This window comes from Phalaenopsis equestris, unplaced genomic scaffold (assembly GCF_001263595.1).
Source record: "Phalaenopsis equestris unplaced genomic scaffold, ASM126359v1 Scaffold001343, whole genome shotgun sequence".
Taxonomy (NCBI): domain Eukaryota; kingdom Viridiplantae; phylum Streptophyta; class Magnoliopsida; order Asparagales; family Orchidaceae; genus Phalaenopsis; species Phalaenopsis equestris.
This window is the reverse complement of record NW_018165782.1, coordinates 483,853-503,739: the sequence shown is the minus strand read 5'-3', so window position 1 is coordinate 503,739 and position 19,887 is coordinate 483,853. Positions and strand designations below refer to the sequence as shown.

General features: G+C 34.7%; 1 protein-coding gene across 1 annotated transcript; it reads right to left on the bottom strand.

The window, feature by feature from the left end:
• Window positions 1-8,178: 8,178 nt before the first annotated feature.
• LOC110034097 (derlin-2.2) lies at window positions 8,179-19,031 on the bottom strand. The gene is made up of 6 exons (XM_020738359.1): window positions 18,804-19,031; window positions 18,379-18,478; window positions 13,069-13,283; window positions 12,721-12,804; window positions 9,353-9,406; window positions 8,179-8,703 (listed from the first exon to the last, which is right to left on the bottom strand). Exons 1-6 carry the CDS (start codon window positions 18,900-18,902, stop codon window positions 8,521-8,523), a joined length of 735 nt encoding a protein of 244 aa, XP_020594018.1. The 5' UTR covers window positions 18,903-19,031; the 3' UTR covers window positions 8,179-8,520.
• Between the last annotated feature and the right edge of the window lie 856 nt (window positions 19,032-19,887).

The window sequence follows — 19,887 nt, the reverse complement described above, 5'->3', positions numbered from 1 at the left end:
ACATACATACATACACAAATACCTACCTAACATATAAATTGAGTGGTAGGTATGTAAATGAACTGAATCTGATCTTTGCTTTAGGGAATTTATTTATTATGATTTTTGTTGGGGTCTATTTCCTGATGTTACTTTATATTTGACAATCATTTTTCCCGTTGACTGATAAATAGCTAATTGCAGATTTACACTTTTTAAGTGTCTAGATCTCTTGTTTAAATTTAAAATGACTTATTTTATTGGCTGCATTCTTTTTGGAGAGATGTTATACTGCTTTGTCATATCCAAAATTTTATAGTTTGTAGGGTATGGGCTGGGTTGGATGAAGCTAAATGGCCCATGCAAATATTCTGGTGTAGGATGTCGTATGCTGATGCAGTTATTTGTAGGCTAGTGATATATTTTTATATTTTTGGAAGATTTACGTGCATCATTAATTTCTATATATTTACATGCCTTAACGCCTGAATTGAAATTTTAACACGTCTTTTATGCATAAAAAGGTGTATTTCATATTGTCAAGGTTTAAATATTGGTGATTTTGATATGCTGTGAATGATATGAGGGAGGTTGCATGTAAAATGTTTAGGTATTATGTGTAAATACATCTAGTTGGGTCGTATGAAGGAAAATTACCCTTTGTTTTAGGCAGCATTTACAAAATGTTAAACAATTCTTGTGATATTTGCATTTCTAACGCTCAAAATTTAATATAATTTTTATACCAGTTTTTAAAAGTGAAATATACATTTGCCAAACATGAATTTGTGCACAAGTTTATTAATTACATAGAAGTAATTTATATAAAAATAATAATTTAGATATTAGATATGTATGTCTAAATTTAGATGTTAAATATAAAGATAGAAAAGATGGGAAAGATCACTCACTCAAGTTTTAATTTTAAAATTTCATTAAAACTTTCATGGGTAATATATATCAAATTAAAATATACACAATTAATTAATAAAGTATTATTATTATTATATTAATTTAAATTAATTCAAAATGTTTAATTGGAATCACATCCGTTCGAACGAACGCTTGAATCGGTAAGGTTCAAGATGCTTTATGTGCTTGTTAGGGAGTAGGAAGCAGCAAGCCTGGTTGCAAGTATTTAGTGATTAGAATATTGCATTAGAATTTGATTTGGCAGCCGTATTATACGAGCCCACTCTAACTTATGCGGTATTGTGTGATGGAATTGAATTGAATGTGAGAAAATAGAAACTTAAAATTTTTTTAAAAGCAGTCGGACCTCTTTTTGTTTGTTTGAGGAAGAATTAAGAGGAGAAGGGGGTAAATGTAGGTTATAACTGTAATATAATAATTTTCTTTTATTATTTGTTTTTAAACATCATTAGTACAAAATACTAAAAGCTTCTGACATTAGATTATATGTTGTTTTTTAGTTAAAACAGCATAGCTGATTGAAAAAATGTCTTCGCTAACTGAGGTAAATTTAATCAACTAAAAAATGCATTGCAACCAAGTATAAATAAACACTCAAACCTCTTTTTCCGCTGACAAATTTTTGGTCATTTTAAACTGGGTATCGTTATGTAGAAAGTGCACATAAATTTCCATAGTTTTCATTGGCGGAGTGGAAATTTTCTCAAAGAGGATACGAATTAATATTTTTAAAATAGCCTCAATTTTTTAATCCAAAATTTGGACTGGTTGACGATTTCGGTTTTTAAAATTTTAATGTAAAATTCATACAAGAATGCTGAGTAGCCGACAAAAATATGTTAAAATTAATATTATTTGAAAAAATTGTTTAATCATTTTACTATCAATATTACAACAATTTTATTAAATACTACAACATAAAAATTATATAACATTTTTTTACATTTAGACTAACGAAGTTATTTTAAAGTCATATTATACCTAGACTTACCCCGTCTCATACTATACCCAGACTTATACCATACTTAAATGCTAGATTAATGCACTTTTTCGTTAGATAACGTGCTAGGATATGATTTAGGTAGTCTTTTTGATGCTTGACTATTGTTCTTTGCTTGATTGGTTGCCCTAATCATTTATTTTTCTTTTGCATTGTGTCTGTGGTGTGACTGCTTGCTCCATATGTATGGTAGTGCTAGGATAAGCGCACTTAGATACTAGGTTAATGTACTTCTTCGTTAGATGATGTGCCAGGATAGAATTTATGTTGTTATGTAGTCTTTTTTATGCTTGATTATTGTTCTTTGTTGGATGGGTTGCCCTAGTCATGTATCCTTCTTTTGCATTGTGTCTGTGGTACGACTGCTTGCTCATATGTATGGTAGTGTGTTAGAGTGTTTTTCTGCAGGGAGCCATGCTTATTTATATGCACACACACACACACATGTACCGCTATAGGGGGAGCTCTCCCCACTTATAAGACACGACACATTATACGTTACATGCATGTGAGCTTTCAAGCTAATATTTATTTTCATGCAGGATTTGAGTCTTTTCTTTTCTCTTGTACTTTTTAGAGTCTAGAAGTCCTGTAGCAGAAATAAAACAGACACGGGTTTCGCGGTGATTGGCGTGGGAACCACATGGAGGGAGTCATGAGCTGATGCTCGTGCCCCATATCTAACTTTCTATATTGATGTATAGAATTATGACGAGCATGCATATGTCGAGTTCGACTGTCTTTTTATTTTCTAGAATATGTTGCCGACCTGGTGACACCGGATTTTTATTATATTTTTTGACTTGTTTTACTTTTTATTACATGCCTGTATGCCTACATGCCTGCATATTTTTTTTGTCTTTATATGATATAGGATTTTATGATGCAACACAGGCTCATTAGGATTTAAATTCCTAAATTTTCTAAAAAATCCTAAATAAAACATTCAAGATAATTAAAATTTAAGATTAAAATATTCAAAATTTTAAAACTGCACTTTTATTTCTTGCATATATTAATAGGACATCCATAATACTTAAGAATTACTCTAGATAACTACATTCATATTTGCATTCCCCGAGGAGAAGTCCCCGTGCTTCTCCAACATGATTGACCTAGCATACCTTTTTTATATAGGTGATTGTCTAAGTTGTTAGACGTCTCCCGACCCAGACGTGATATAAGTCATTTTGTTTGGAGCATTTCCAACTTTGAAGTTAAACCTCCATTTCTCTTCTTTTCCCGAGGCATCATTGCCACTTTGGCAGGCATAAGTCCCACATCTTGGAGCTCAAGATTTTAGTCATATGATAGAGTTTCCTTTCTTTGACCATAGGCCTATCGAGGTTTTCGTGGACAACACAATTTATAAATTGCTAACCGGAGATCTCAGAACGTGTTAAGTCGACTACCTTCACGATCGGGTAGACTTAGGGTACTAGTAGCTGTGGATGATGGGTCTGTGGTACCCGACCCAGTTACCTCTACCTTCTAGGATAACTCTACAATCCTTTTGTTGAGCCCCTTTGAGCCATGTCGCTCATTGGTTTCATCAATGCAACTTGATGGCTCGATGCCGATGAACTGCCGCCCATTTGAGATACGACGATTTGTCCTCTGCCCTTACGACCGAGACGTGCTTTGACGTGTGATACCCTCGTCGAGATGATTTATGGTTATTCCATGGGCTCCATATGCCGATGAGCCACTAACCATTTGGGATGTGAGATTCACTCTCTTCTAGATGACTTAGCGTGAGCTTTGAAGCATCTAGACTTTTCCCACACAGAATAACATTCTTTTGAGTACCTATTACCTCAGGTTCATGATAATATAAGTGAAATTTCTTTTATTGAGAGATTTTTGGGTACCCTCAAGACGTAATTAACCAAGTGAGAAACGTTCCCTTGGAAGTGCTTTCGAACAGACACTTATGCTTGAACACTAGTTATGGGTAGTCTATGTAGGCATTCTTTTGCGAATATCGGTTCAAGATGCCCCCGCCTGATCTTGTTTAGGCAGACATATTTGGCCTATCCTTGCGAGGTTTACCGCACGTAGGCTCTTCACGTTTTGCGTTTTCTCTTGTCTGTTGTCATTGTTGTATGCCTGTTTTTTCTGATTCATCCCTTCTCCTGGTCATTTACATGACCTGAAAGAGAAACTTATTCGAGAAAGGGAAGTATACGACGATCGACAAACTGACGACTTCTTCAAAATAAAATAAAGAAAAACAAACAAAACAAGTGCCCACTTGGTAGTTGCTTATGAAGGCTATGAAAATGATTGCCTCATTGTAGGGTGAGTACGAATGTAAGAGTTAACGGAACATACCTCCCTCGACCGACGTCTCTTCAAGCTAGATGGTTGGGATAACCCTCCACCTTAACCAAAGATAGTCGAGATGATCCCACCCAAGTGGACTTCATTTGCTCGAACGGGTCCATCTACCAACCTCCCTACTGGGCCCTTCTCGTGTCACTGTGTGCTCCAACGTCGACAAACTCATTCAATTTTCCGGCCCAGATGAGCTCTACCAATTTTTGAAAGACGAAATACCTCCATGTCATCACACCAATTGTCCAGATCGTAGGCGTAATATTTGTTCGGATTGCATAGTGATGGTGCAGTTTTTAGCGAATGGGCTTTCTTGAAGTAAACCTTATTTTGAATGACTTAGGCTAATTCAATCATCAACATATTCAGAGGTGTTGAACCTTGCATCTCCTGATATACGTGCGATCGCTCAAAATATCGAGGCTATCGTAGATCAGAGGGGTGTTTCTGCTGACATTGGTTGCCTCGATTATTTCTCTGGTTGTCTCAAGACCTTGGGTCGCCGTTCGCACAATCACTCTTTGGCCTTCTGTTGTCATCCTGGTCCTGTTTCTGCGGTCGGTTGTTAGACACTCTTGTTTTAATTTCCGTAGACTCCACAAGGTCTTCCTTAGCAGCTATGTGATCATTTGCTAGTTCCAAAACCTCCGCAAAAGTTCTTGGCTTGAGTAGGTTCAGATCGTACTTGAATAGCTTGCTGTGGATCCACTGTTTCAGGGTAGTTCGGGTAATGAGAGGCTCCAAGTTCTTTACCTCCAACATCACCATTTGGAAATGAGTGACCCACAGACTTTCATTTTCCCCTTGCCTGATTTGAAGCAGGGGTATCTGTATCCTTCCTTGGTTTAAGTACGTAAGCAAACTCTGTCTGGAAAAGCTTCCAGAATTTAAGAAATAACGGGATAATACAATGTGCAGGTTATTAAACCATTGGAGTGCGACTTTTTTCCGCGTGGTCATGAACAACCGACACTTTATGGTGTCATCGATCTGTAGGGATCCGACCATTAACTCAAAAGAGGCGAGGTGATCGACCGTGTCACTATTTCCTTTGCAGAAGTCGAGGTGAGAAATCATGAGCTTCATCGGGGGTATTGTTACCAGGATCCTTCGTGAAAAGGAGCTTTCTATAACCGACCGAGTGAACAATCCCACTGATGTGGGACTATTGGCGTAGTTGCCGTGGTGTCTGCCAGTTGGGAATCTTCTTGTATTAGATTAGTCGGTCGCCAGGCCAACCGTGGAGCAAGTTCCCCCAGAATCTCCCTCCATGGGCGACGGTCAGGCGTTTTGCAAGATTATGATTGCTCGAAAAGTCTTGAACTAGTCCATTATTTGTCTCAGCGCACCGTCTCTCTATTGAACTTCATTGGCGCTATTTCTCTCCGTAAGGATTTTCCTTCGTAGTGGGCTCTACTTCTCGTTGAGGCATGTTTAAGCTCTCTTATATGGAGTTCGGGCGGTCGGGATTGTAGGCATGGTTCGTCGATTAAGTCGTTTATCATTTTGTGTAAGTTGACTCCAACCGGGCGATTGGTCGTTGAATGAACGGTTTAGACTGTGCCCCTTTTGATCAAACGCCTTAATTACCCAACCATTATCATGGGCTGCTCGATTGCTTTGAGATTCGTGTCGACAATTATGGTGTATATGGATGATTTGCATAATTTTCATGTATTTACATATCTAACACCTAAGCTTTTAATTTTTGCACATATACCATCAATAACAATGTATAAATCGGTAACTATGTATAAAAGGTGATTCATTTTAAGAATTTAAATGATAACATTTTTGATGTGATATGAAAGAGTTGGCTTGTATGAATTTTTTATGAAGTTAATTATTATGGGTATATTCCACTTTTTAAAGGCTAAAATGATGGTATTTTGAATGTGATATGAAAGTTAGGGTGTTAGATATAGAAATACATAAAAAAATGGGTGAAATGCAAGTAAATGCCCCTTAAATGATATTCTAAATACATGATATAATAAACCCATTCTAGGCACTCATACAATAATGCAACAAAATTAAAAAGGAGGTAAAAAAGTTATTCGATATCACAGTGATTTATGAAAGAATTGTATATGAACTTCTTAAGTGGGCACCTTAGCGATGAGTTTCATTGTTGCAATTCAGCAATTTTACTGCATATGGATAGATTTTATCATACATTCTTGAACTAAGAAAATTGTATTTTTCTGCAGCTAGGGTAGATCTTCATAGCCACCGCCTGTATATAAACACAGACAACTTTATATGAAAAATATTTAGCTGATTGTTGACTGAATTATTTCATACTTGTAATTCAATCCAAAATACTCTTACCTCCCCTCATTCAAGAAAAAATCCAATAATTCCCCAATCAATCATAACCAGTGTCATCTCTTTTTACAATTTTACATGATAGATGGTAGATCTAAGCTTAGCGTGTGAGTCATACAATGAACCTTGGGGGCCATAGTTTCAGCACAGAGTTCCATGATAGCAGCTCTCTAGAGGGTATCAAATTGGGTTTGCGGGACAAGTTTGGAGTTGACCAGATCCAAAACTACTTAACCCAAACTCGGACCCTAATATTGAATGAGTCAAAACTAGGGGTGACTGTGAGATAAAGCTGACTTGGAGCCAGCTCAGGCATGTTTCGAAATGTGGCTTGTGAGAGGCTCAATGAGTTAGCAAGACAAACACAAGCCAACCCAACTTAACTCATTGGCTTGTGAGCTAGCTCATTTAAACAAATATTAATAGAAAACATACTCAAAATATATTAAAGTTCAAAACTTTATCTTTAAATAACTAAAAATATTTTAAAAATAATATTTTTTATTTTATATCATGTGATTTTTTATTATTTATCTCCTAATTGCTCGTTCTATTTGTTATTTTATTATAACACAGGTTCAATTAATATTGTTTATCTCTTTTATAATAAACAATCTGGTTCCTGAGCCGGCTCAAACATATGGACTTAGGGATCTACCTATCAACGGATTTAGCCCCGGATTTAAGCTATAAATCGTGTAAATCTTGCCAGACGGTCATTTCAGACAAAATAAAACTATGGATCACGGATTTCAGCCATAAATCATAGAATTACTAAACCTTGTGAACCGGCAGATTTAAATTGGCGGTGTAAATTTTCGGGATTTAGCAAATCAGTTGCCACAGTTTTTAGGATCTAACCCATTTAGGATTTAGTAAATCCGGATTTGCGGGATTTATTGAATCCTAATAACTTAAATCTCATCCGTTCCCAAATAACACCTTAAGCAAAAGCTCAAATTCGATTAATTAATCAAGCCTAAGCTTAAGCTGAGTGTGACTCAAGCATGACTAGGCATGTTTACACCCGTGGTTAAGATGTCCAAACCAAACATGACCCACTTTCAACCCACTAATCCAAACCCAACCTATATAACCTATTTAACAAGAGAAATAATAGCAATTCAAGTCAAATTCAGGTCAGGTTTCAAGTCAATCTTGGGTCAATTTTGGGTGGGAAGGGTTGATTTTGAGTGCATTTTGTGTTAATCAAAAACCGACTCGAAAAATTAAATGGATTAGATTTCCTAACACAAATTCCTTCTCTGTTCAACTACCCATCTCATAGACCAGAGGCATTACATATAACAAATGCCTAGTGATGCAACCCACAATGGCGACCTAGTGGTTTGAGCTCTTTGAATAAAGCCATAAGAGCTTAAGGTTTTAGGTCTAATATATATGAGTGTATGCAAGTATGATTATGCGATTACATTCTCCCAAAATCTTTAATTTTTTTTTTTAAAGTCATCCTTGATCTAAATATGAACTTGAGGTAAGTTTTTCCTGCAAATATATGCTTCAGGGCAGGTAACCATCCTGTTCTTCATTCTAAAGGTAAAATTAACCCAATACATCATCCAAGAAGAGAAACAAAGAGATAAAATAGCAAGAAAATGCACTTCAGTACACCGTCCAAATACTGTTATTGAAGCTCTCCTAATTGTTTAACAAGTCACACCAGCGTTCAACATTAGCCTATATACAGACCGAGTCAAATTGAATAAGATCTATAGAATATATCCTCCGCTCCAAAGAAAAAATATCATCACTTATACACAGGAAAAGGTTAAAGCTTTTACAGGAAAAAGCATATGAATCAAAGTATATAGCATTAATTATCTCATTAGAGTTGAGTACTTGCCTCAAAATGCAGGTCTTTATTGGCAGAAAGAACATGTATGAACTAAGCCCGCAGAAGTAATTTGAAGCAGTGATGATGATCAGCGTTGTTGCGGATCCTGAACTGGAGCAGCAGCAAATCTAGCGTTTGCTGGCTGGGCTACGATGACATTATCGTCTGCAAACAGAGATTTGATGAAGGCAGGAGTCTTCAGGGGTCGTCTGCCTGTCATTCGTGGATACACATCTTCCAGGTAATAATAAGCATGACCTGCTACCATACCCTATAAAACAAAAAATAAAGATAAAAAAACTTCTAAAAATCCGTTCACAAAATTCAGTATTAAAGAGAGACATTAAATGAAATGGTTATAGAGGATTATCCAATCATGCTAAAGGGAGAAAAGAACGGCTACTTTTGTAAACTTTCCATGGAACTGGAAGCGAGCTAACAATTATTTTGGCAGAGCATATTACAGCCAAAGAATGCAAAACACTGCTTCATCATGGAGGCATTGTCACGCCAACTCAACTAAATCATTAAACTTTGCTGTTTTCAACTAATAAATTAGGAAGATCTACATACATACCACTCAATTCCAAAGTATTTACATATATTTCACCTTACCTACAGATGAACAGATGTACTCCACACTCTTTAGAAGTTAGAATAGTGGTATTTTTATGTGAGATGAAATATTTGGGTGACATAAATGAAAAAAAAAAAAAAAAAAATTTAGTCGTTAGATATGTAAATACATAGGTTTTGGGTGGTAATTATGTAAATGCCCCGGATTACGCAAATGTCTATCTAGACCCATAAGCTCACAATAATTAAGTTTTTATCATTCTCTTTAAAGATTTTCTGTCAACAAAAGAAATTAAGCAGAATATTTCTCTCTCTTTTCAAATCAACATGTTAATTTAACATACCAAAAGATCAACCCATGTGCTGGTGCCCACAAGAATGGAGAAACCAAGGAGGACCTGCCATAAAAGAAAAGAATCAGTTCAATTCACCCATATTTTTTATGAAAAGAAAAACATACATACATAACTAATAAATCTTTGCAGCTTCACAATAATGAAAACTCGAAGTAAGAAATCAAATTTCTATGTTGATGCCCACCCAAAAAAGTACGAATTTTTTGTATTTGAAACTTAAAGGTAGAAACATTGGCGCCACATTGATACTGCTAATACCCTCTCTTTCCTCTCATCCAAGCCCTTACTATCAACTATAAGAAATAAAAACCTAAACTTTTACGTGAAAACACCAAATAAAAGCAAATTTGATGAACACAAAGTAAGAGGAGAGAATCATCAACTAAAAGTCAGCCTTCTTCAAATCGGACCACACTGTCACGGACAAATAGTCCCACATCGGCTAGGTGTAGGGCCGAAAAACAGTATTTAAGTCCTGGGCTGCCCACCTCTCTCAAGGGCTCTTTTGGGAGGTGACAAGTGGTATCAGAGCAGATTACTGCCTGTCACGTGTGTGGACTCTCCATGGTCCAGTGGGACCCTCGGTTGAGCCGATACGTTAGGGCATCACGTGATTGGGTGAGGAGGAATGTCACGGACAAATAGTCCCATATCGGCTAGCTATAGGGCCGAAAAACATTATTTAAGTCCTGGGCTGCCCACCTCTCTCAAGGGCTCTTTTGGGAGGTGACAACACGCTCAGAAACTCAAAAAAGCACACACATATAATATAGAATATCCAATTTACTTCTCTCCTTCACTATGTTCAGATGCACCAGCTGCATGTTCTCCTCAAGCGTTAAGCCCACCTGATCTCAATAGCTAACGATTAGTTTCAATTACAAAACTCTTGATGTTGGTTTCTACTCCAAAGAACCGTCTGTCACCGAGCAGAAAGAAAAGACCTAAAGTTGCTTTAGAATGAAAAGCTATTTCAGGAATATTCTAAAAAAAAAAAGCTATTTTAGGAAATTTTAAATGTTTTCTAACTTTAGTATTTAGCGTCTTTGTTTTATCATTCATCTTCTTATCCTGACAAAAATGGTACATCCTCATATAGCTTTTTTCCATGCATAATTCTAAAATATATCTCATGCACACAAAGTCACACCATATCCCATGCACAAGCTACCCCGTTAACCCACATGACAGCTAACATCATGCATTAATATAAAAATGGATAAAAAAACAAAATAATAAAATTATTAGACAAATGCTTAAAAATTTGAAAACAATTAAATATAAACAAATAATAGTTCTAAATAAAATTAAACGTTTTCTAGTTTAAAGTATCCATTGCCCCATATTTATAAAAAACATATTAGGATACGCGCACAAAACTTTTTTCCATGCATGGTTCTGGTATAGATCCCATACACTAGAAGTTAATCCTTATCCTACTTTTTTTGCTTTCATACAAGCGACCGCCTGAATACATATGAAACCTAAAACCATTCATAAAATATATAAATAGATCATACCCAACACTTCTGGATTCCTTACAATTCAGGTTGAACCAAAATATTGATGCAAATATTTAACATCAACTAACAAAGGTATTTATTAAAAAAAACAACAATAATCAGCTTAGATTTCCGTAATTTTTTTAAAACTGAAAATAATGACCATTTTCGCCTCTTTCAAATTAAAAGAGCGCATAAAGCTCACCTTAATACATCCAAAGGAAATTGCCTTTTAGCATATTGATTGAAATCAGACTCAACATCTTATATTCCTTAGTTGCCGTTTCTCCTCTTACTAAGTTTTTCTAGCCATTTGTCCTTAAACCTGCTGCATATAGGATTTCATCAAGCTTTTCCAGATATGACTCAGGATTAAAAAACCAAGACAAAATGTCCATAGGTTCCATACGCTCATGCTTAACCAAGAAGGCTTAAACCACATCCACAATTTTTAGTGTCCATTTGGGCAGGTGGAAGCTATCAGCTAAAAGTAACTATAGATCTGCTCAGGCTAAAGTTCACACTAGTAGACCTAGTAATTAAAAGTAGTTTCTAACCATAAAAATTTCTGAATACAAGCAACAAATTTGTGGTCAAACATGGATTTGATGGCAATTCAAAAAGCAAAACAGTGAAAAAAATAGCTCCAACCAGCCCATCGTCTTACTTGGAACCAAACTTTCAAATCAACTGATCAAATTTTACTTCTGAAACCTTTTAATTCAATTCATCAATAGGTTTAACTCAAAAAAATCCAAATTTCAAAAATTAAAGTAGATTGATTAATAAAAATTTAAAAAATAAAAGGATAATTTAAATTTTAAATTTTAAAATAAGTTAAACAAAAATTATGAAAATCACAGGACAAAGTTAGAGAAAATAATATAATTTGAAATAAGTTTGCTAGAAAAAAAAAAACTGGGAGGTAATTTAATTTAAAACATTGGAATCTATTAAAAGGCTTTCTCAAATATAATTTTAATAATGATATAGTATAGATGAAATAAAAGAGATACATGGATAATAAATTACAATTTAAAATGAATGGATAAGATTATTTTCATAATCTCCAATGATGAAATATAAAAATCCTTTATAATAGTGCAATATAGATGGATAAGAGATCCGTAGCCTTGCCTCCTATAGCCCTAAAATCTGAAATGAGTGCATAAAGCATCTCCTGGAAGACAGTTGTTAGTTACCCATATAAGAAGCTTCATTATTGATTAAAACAAGTAGATAAAGTTGCAGCAGAAAACTAAGGAAATTTCCATTGGACGGAGAGATAAACAGCTCAAGCATAATAGTCCCCTATACGAAACAAAGCCAAAGAGTGTAGCTAGAAATGGGATAATGAAGTTAAGGTGATGACCATAAATTTTATAAAATAACAAAGTCACTTACAAAGAACTTCTTAGCACTCTATAAAACTAAGAAGATAGCATAAAACAAGTTACATAACCGATTCCTAAGACCAATGATCAGAAATATAAAAAACAAAACATAGGAATGCATGCCAAGACAAACCTAAAGCATAATTAACACAATAGTTACGCACAAAAAGGGTACCAACGTTAATAGAATTGCATATGAAATAGCACTGCAAAAAGGAATGAGTTTAGCCAGAGTATCATACAGCACAGAAATGTCTCAACCTAAGCGGCATACTTTCAAAAATGCAAAGAATTCACGGAATATAGTAGCAACATCCTATATCACTACCAATTTCCAGAAAATTGAATATCTCATGGGACCATGTGGCATAACATGAGCTACATTACACTGGAAACACTACATAGAATGCTTAGCAATAGAGTACATTAAATTGCTGGGAATATTAACAATGGAACTTACCCATGGAAGGTATGCTGCTGTAAAGGTGAACAGACCCAGGAAACTCATGTGGATATAGGGATTGTGCTTACTCCAGACATAAACCTAAAGCATAAACCAGATTAGTAGCTGGCACTATGCAGGCCAATTAAAAAAAAATAAGATTATAGATAAAACATGGATGTTACAATAATAGCATATATGAAGCCAGACTAAACTCTAGCCACACAAATTTTTCAATGGAATTCCATGCTACATAACCAGGATTAATTTTTTTCCATGTATTACTGAATAAATAACAATATTATTCTTAAAAAGGTTGCATCAAATCAATAAGAAATTCATGCATAAATGACTTTGATTACTAACCATCATGAAGGTCAATGAGTTGCTAAGAAAGAGAATCTTCGCAAAACTCGCAGAAACATATGGTATCATGCCACCAACGAGAACAATCCCAGTCAAAACAGAGGCACCAAATAAAAGCATATAAAAGAAATCAGCGGTACGTCCTCTGAATGAGTTCTCCTCTAGTAATTTGCAATATCGAGCAAGGAAAAACATGTGAAAAAGAAAGTCCAAATCTGCCAGAAACAAAAAACATGATCATACAATGCTAAATGGAAGCATACTTGAAAGTTAGCAAAAACAAAATATATTGTACGACACATTAAGGCATGAATGGCCCAACCATGTGTTCATCCTAAAAAAAAAAAGAAAAAGAAAAATGAACTAGAATAAAGAAACCATGCCACATGCATGATTGATAGGCATATCTGCCATCACGCAAAGTGCATAAAGTTTAACATATTTTAGAACTTACCAAGTAAACTAGAAGAAACAGAAATTAAGAATACCCACTCGCTAAAAATTGATATTCATCATCATTATTAGCCTTATCATAATTATTTGGATTAGTTTCCTGAATCTTCATTCTCCTTTTGTCCATATAAAAAGTTGCATGAGAGGTTAAACCCAATAACTTGGCCTTTCTTCCAATTCTAAGTTATCTTTGGTCTACATTTTTTCCTTTGTAATTCATTTACATTAATTAATCCATCCATCTTGTCCATGCATCTTTTACTATATGCCCAAACCATCACAATCTACTTCACCATCCCTCAAACACAATCACTTAACAATCCATCCTTTCTAATTTTTCTAAAATTTCAACTTAAAATTTTTATTCTTACCCTCCACTTGCCTATATGAACAAAGAAAAAAAAAAAAGAAAAAAGAAAAAACATGCACTTTTAAGAGTATTGCAATGGAAATTTTAATTGTTTTGAAAAAGCACAAACATAAATTATAATAAAAATTAGAAAGAAATAAATTTATTTTATTACATAATTGCTGACAGTACTCTTTAAATGAGGTAAAGCAAGAAAAGAGAAAGTGTGCACTCACTGTTTCTACAGTTCCTTTAGACAAAAATATTATAATTACAATTTGTCGATACTTTGAAAAACCAATATAAATGCAACCTTAGCAAAACTGAAAGGTACATAATAACATATGATAACAAAATAGTAGGATGAAGAATATCAATCAATACCCTGATATTAAAAAATGAACAAAATAATTAAGACCAAGCACCGTTAATAACACATTATAATGGTATTTCAATTATTTTGAAGAAGCATCGGTAGACCTTTTACCATGAAGTACACAGAAATAAAGTACAGAATATTTTTTCATTAAGAGGTACTACACTTTAAACATGATAAGAAATGTGAATTCAATCCAAAACTTATGTCATACCTTAAGGCTAGAGGAATGATCAGAAACAATACATTGGTACCAATAAATGAAGAAAATAATTCTAAAACAAGCAACTTCGGGAACACTTGCACTGCGACTATGTTTTGAAGAAGCATCAACAGTATTTTTACTAAAACCTAACAACGACAACTACAAGCCTTTATCCCACTAAGTGGGATCGGCCACATGAATCCTTTTTCTCCATTTTGTCCTATTGAGTGTCATATTTTCATTTAATTTTTACTACAAACTAGAGGGTAAAAAAAAAGTTTATCAAGTATAGCCTTCATTAAGAACTAGTATGTATACCCAAAATGTACTAAAGGTCAACCTTGCCTAGTCAGACTAAAGATGATTAAAGATGATCCGCAAAACCAAGATAGAGTGAACTCACCAAATTGAGTTCAAGAAAAGCATGCTAGTTGAGGCCGAGACAGATCACAGAACGAGCCCAAGAAGAACTCGTCAACTTGGTTCGACGTAAATTGTCTAGCCAATCTAGGCAAACTTATTGAAACAAGCTCAAGTCACACCGGCCAATCAAACCCTAAAACCTAAACCAAAACGAAGGTAGACCCACCAATAGAGCACAAACAAGGATCATCCACCAAATTCATGAAGAGCTCACCAAAATCAATATCAAACTCATAGATTGACTCGGTCCATACAACTTCCTGAGCCCAAAAAGCTAATCTACAGCTTCTACCAAAGAAAATCCTATCTTCCTCAAGTTAGACAGTCAACCATTAGTCTAATTCAGAGTTCTCACTTAAGTTATATGCCCTTGTACTTTATTTTGTATTGCTTTATATGCATATATAGTTCATTGTGTAGTCATTTTTATAGCCCTCGAAATCCCAATCGTTACCTATAAATAAGAAGTTGCGGGAAGCACCAAGGTTATGCAATCTTTTGCATTCTAGCCCAAATTTATGATTTATTGATTTTGATAGTGGGTTTTCCTCTTCCTTCTCAGCTTTCTTCGTCCCTCATCTCTCTTCCTCTTTCCCCTCGTTCCCTCTACATTAATTAGGGTTCCGACATAGCTAATGGATAGAAAAACCAAAATCTAACATCCAACATAGCCCTCATGCATGATAAATCTAACAATTAGTTTGTGCAATCATTGGTTTTACGCATAAAGTTTGGTTGAGCAAATATATCACATTTACAAGTTGCCACTGACCTAAGAATAAACAAGTGAATTGCAATTTTCCCGCATGGAGCTCAAAGCATAAGAATTAGATCTCAGGCATTTACACAAATTAAAACAAAAAACCCAAAGAACTTCCTTACATCCTAAGAGCACGACATCTCAATAAGATATAAAGCTCTCCAATCATAAAATTTTTGTAGGCTTAAAGTTCAATAGAATAGTGCACATAAACACCAACAAATCCAAAAAAAATAAATAAAATTTTAAAATTAAAAAAAAAAAAGAACACCAATAAAGCCAAAGCTGCCATTTTTGCGTCCGAACATTTCAATTTATGAAAACCAGGTATCATATCAAAAATTAGAAAATAAGTATGACAGAATGAATACATATTTATTTACATATTGGATTCACTACTAATTCCCAAATAATTATACCCTAAGGAAAGGAACTAGCAACAATAACCTCATATTGTCAAAAGTAAAGCATCAAATATATGAGATGGTAATCCCAAAGTGCCAATAAATCAATCAAGTACCTATATGCTAGCACATTAATAATCCTTCAACAACTAAAACTACTAAATAAAAAAGTATCACATAACAACAGCACAAGGAATTTAGAATGTTTAAAGGAATTGAACAAAATTTGTTTTAACGCACTTGTTTGGTAGGGAGAAATTGAGTGAAAAAGTAATCTCCCTTTTTTTATTAAAGGGTGGACTCAATCATAATAATACAAATACTTTAGTTATACTTCAATTTTTTACTAGGTTAATCAAAGGATCATAAAGATAAATCAATATAAGTTCTAACTTCTCAGCCGTACATAAAAATATCTGGAAGGTTCAACAGTTTGGATTTACCTACATCAACATGAATTTGTTGAGGTTAGCATAAATCCACAGACTTGAATAAACTCACCAGAACTAGCTAATGTCATGGCGAACTTGCCAAACTGATGAAACTCATCAAACTCATAATGAAACCATTGAACGAAATAAGTGTTTGACAACGCTCAGGCATCTAAGATAGACATTCGCCTCAGCTAAGGGACTACAAGTTAAGCCAGTCTATTCACACCCAAAAAAAAAAGAGAAGATTAAAGACCAATATGTCTTATGATATAATTGTCTCATTCATGTAACTCAATATATATCTTTTCTTATAGAGAACTCTGATCCAAGAGAATATATTACGTGTGGAGTCCAACCGTAAGACTCCAATAAAATCGCGGCCCCAGTCATTAGATGGACCCACCCCCTTAAAATTAATAAACGGGCGAAAAAAATATTTTTTGAAGGGGACTGAACCCAGCCCGAAACAAGCCCTACATATTAAGGAAAAAGCCGCCTAATCAAAAACCCGCGCCTCGCCTTCTTTACCATTTTTCGCTCTAGGGTTTCCCGTTTTGTTTTCCACAGTCAATTTCATTCGTCTTCACGTTCTAAGGTTTTCATTTAGGGTTTGATGTTGCATATTGAGGAGATACCTACTACAATAAATCCACAGTAGATCAATTTTGAGAATGTAAAGTAAAAAAAATGATGACAAGAATGAAAAGAAGCTAAGTTTATTTGTCATTGAAATCATTACAGTGCTTGAAGTGGTATTGAGATGATATTGATGTAATATTTTAGTGGATTAGTAGTGCTATTTAGTTATAGTATTGAGGTGATATTGAAGTGTCATTGAGGTTATCTCTTGCCTTTCCTCACACATTGAACAAAATCTCTATGTCAAATAAAGTACATTGTTTTCCAAAAATAACTCCATGAATATATATGGGCCCAAAATTTACATATGAAATAATATAGTGAACAACTGAGCCAAAAAATTCGTACTGGAGCAATATATTTCGCGATGAAGGATGATTTATACATCTAAAATATTAAACATTGATTAAGGATGACCTATTTACCTCAAAACTCCTTCACCATTGCTTTTGCCTTTTGTTCCTTCCATTTACTTCTTCGGCATCACGCAAAGCCCTAAAAATTATATAATGAATTCAAGAGATGCTAGGCATCGCAGAGAGACGTAACATATAACCGAGAGGCGACATTAACTTAGCGAATCTCCTCACTAAATCTCATCCCTGCTCCGGCGACACATCTCCGAACCTTGCCAGCCAAAAGGAAACCCTAGAGCGAAAAATGGCGAAGAAGGCATGGCGCCGGTTGTTGAGTAGGGGGCTTCTTCTCGTAATATTTAGGGTTAGGTTGTCTATGAAAATAACAATTTTCACCGGTTTATTTAATATAAGAGGATAGGCCCTTCTAATGACGGGTGTCGTGATTTTATTGGAGTCCATATGCAAAATTGCATCATTGTGCACGTAATATTTTCTCCTGATCCAAATCTATAATTATTGCCTGTTTATGCAGATTGATATAAGATTTTGTATTTTAACATAAAATGAAGAAATCGTAGAAATTTTTACTCTAAGTCGTCTCTCTCTCTTATCTTTCCCCTTCTTTGCGCTATAAGTGCTTAAAAGGTTTTCGTTTAAACAATATATCGTTTCCTCAATTCCTCCAAAACCAATCAAACTTTGATATATCACAACTAATCATAGGTCACAAGAGAAAGAAAACGGCACAATGAGGCAATGATAAGTTTCAAACTGCTGAATGTTCCAATAGGAAAACAAAAATGCCAGTGATTGTAGCATCTGGAAGAAAAAAATACATAATTAACTACTAATCTTCAGGTTTTCACAAATATCAGTAAGCAAGAGTTATTCCGATCCAAGCATCTTACCCATTTTCCTGAAATAGAAGAAGTTTGTAATAAGCCGCCAAATCTCATAGTCCTTAACCACCAGCTTAGGATTCAGATACAAATGATAAGGGGATATGATCTGCGAAAAGATAATCCAAATACAATCAGTAAGAGCCCAATACATCAATCTAGCAAATCATCCTCCAAATAATTTAAATATAACGAATATAAAGAAAATAATCATAAAATCAAAGTCAGAGTCTTCAATTTCCAATTAAACAAAAAAACCAAACGGCATCACCAAATAAAAAATCATTCAAACCCCAAGAAAATGCAAAGGGAAGAAAAAACAGGGCATTAGAATGAAAAATCTCAGACGATCAAACTCGATGGAAATCTAGATCTGATGACGCATGTAGGAATACCCGTAGCCTAAGAGCAGCAAAGGAAGAACAAATACGCACATCGAGAGAGCATCCGACGGTTGTGACAACGGCGGCCGTAAGGTAAGACCGCGTGATGATCGGCATCTGCTTGTACCATTCCTCCACAGCCTGCGCCATTCCCGCACTTGATCCGTCTAAACCAATTGAAACCCTAACCCTAGACTCGAGGGGTTTGCAGCTGAAAAACGACAGAATGGGGCGGAGTATCTTCTGAAGCTTCCCTAGCTGCACTTTTTATCCACCCTCCCTGTTTCACAAAGCTTAGCAAGCCAACGTCGCGTCAGTGTTATGGTTGCAACCAACTGTATTCTGCCGCGTGTCAAACATATCCAATCATAATATTAGTGATAATTTTTAACAGTATAAGAAAGTTATATATATAAATTAGATTTTCCATTTTTCTTTCTCTTAGTTGTCGAGTTGGGAGCATGATGTTTTTTAAACATTAATGCTAAGGATGTCAAAGAGGAGAAAAATTTGATAAGACTTACGCAACGTTAGGGAGATTATTCAGAGGATATTGAGGGCTATATCCGCATTATATCTTCTGTGACCTATCTGTATCTTCTAGTAAATTCAACGCTTCTATTTTCATATATTTGTAGGTTACAGATATGCTACATGGAAGTTATAAGTAATATAACGCAGATATAATCCCTCAATACCTTCTAAATAATCTCGTGACGTACGCAACAATGTGTTCGTCTTACATGCACAAATTTTTCTCGTCAAAGAGACAACATGTTTATTGCTCAATTTTATTGACTTCATTAAACTTAACGTTCTGAACATAAACAACTATTTTTTAATCAAAATAATTAAATAATTAATATTTATTTATATTATTTTTATATTGATTTTTAATATGTATTAAACAATGCTAAATTTATTTTTTTTTAAATTATTTGAGTGTTGTAGCTAAAAAAAAATATAAATTTTGTTGTTAGATATGTAAATAAATTGAATTATTATATAATACTTATTATTTAATGTGGGTGGAATCATTAATGTAAATGCCATCTGATTTATATTTATTGTTGTCGCCTACCTTTTGGCTCCTCTGTAAGAATTGGGGTGGTTTGTATGTAATTATTCAATTTGG

What these genes read in the sequence shown, in the direction of transcription:
- LOC110034097 (XM_020738359.1), bottom strand. Translation starts at nt 18,902, where the DNA reads ATGGCGCAGGCTGTGGAGGAATGGTACAAGCAGATGCCGATCATCACG. An exon ending in CCGTCGGATGCTCTCTCGAT is followed by an intron (nt 18,479 to 18,803) that starts GTGCGTATTTGT and finishes ATCTTTTCGCAG; the next exon opens with ATCATATCCCCTTATCATTT. An exon ending in GCACATGGGTTGATCTTTTG is followed by an intron (nt 8,704 to 9,352) that starts GTATGTTAAATT and finishes TTTGTTTTATAG; the next exon opens with GGTATGGTAGCAGGTCATGC.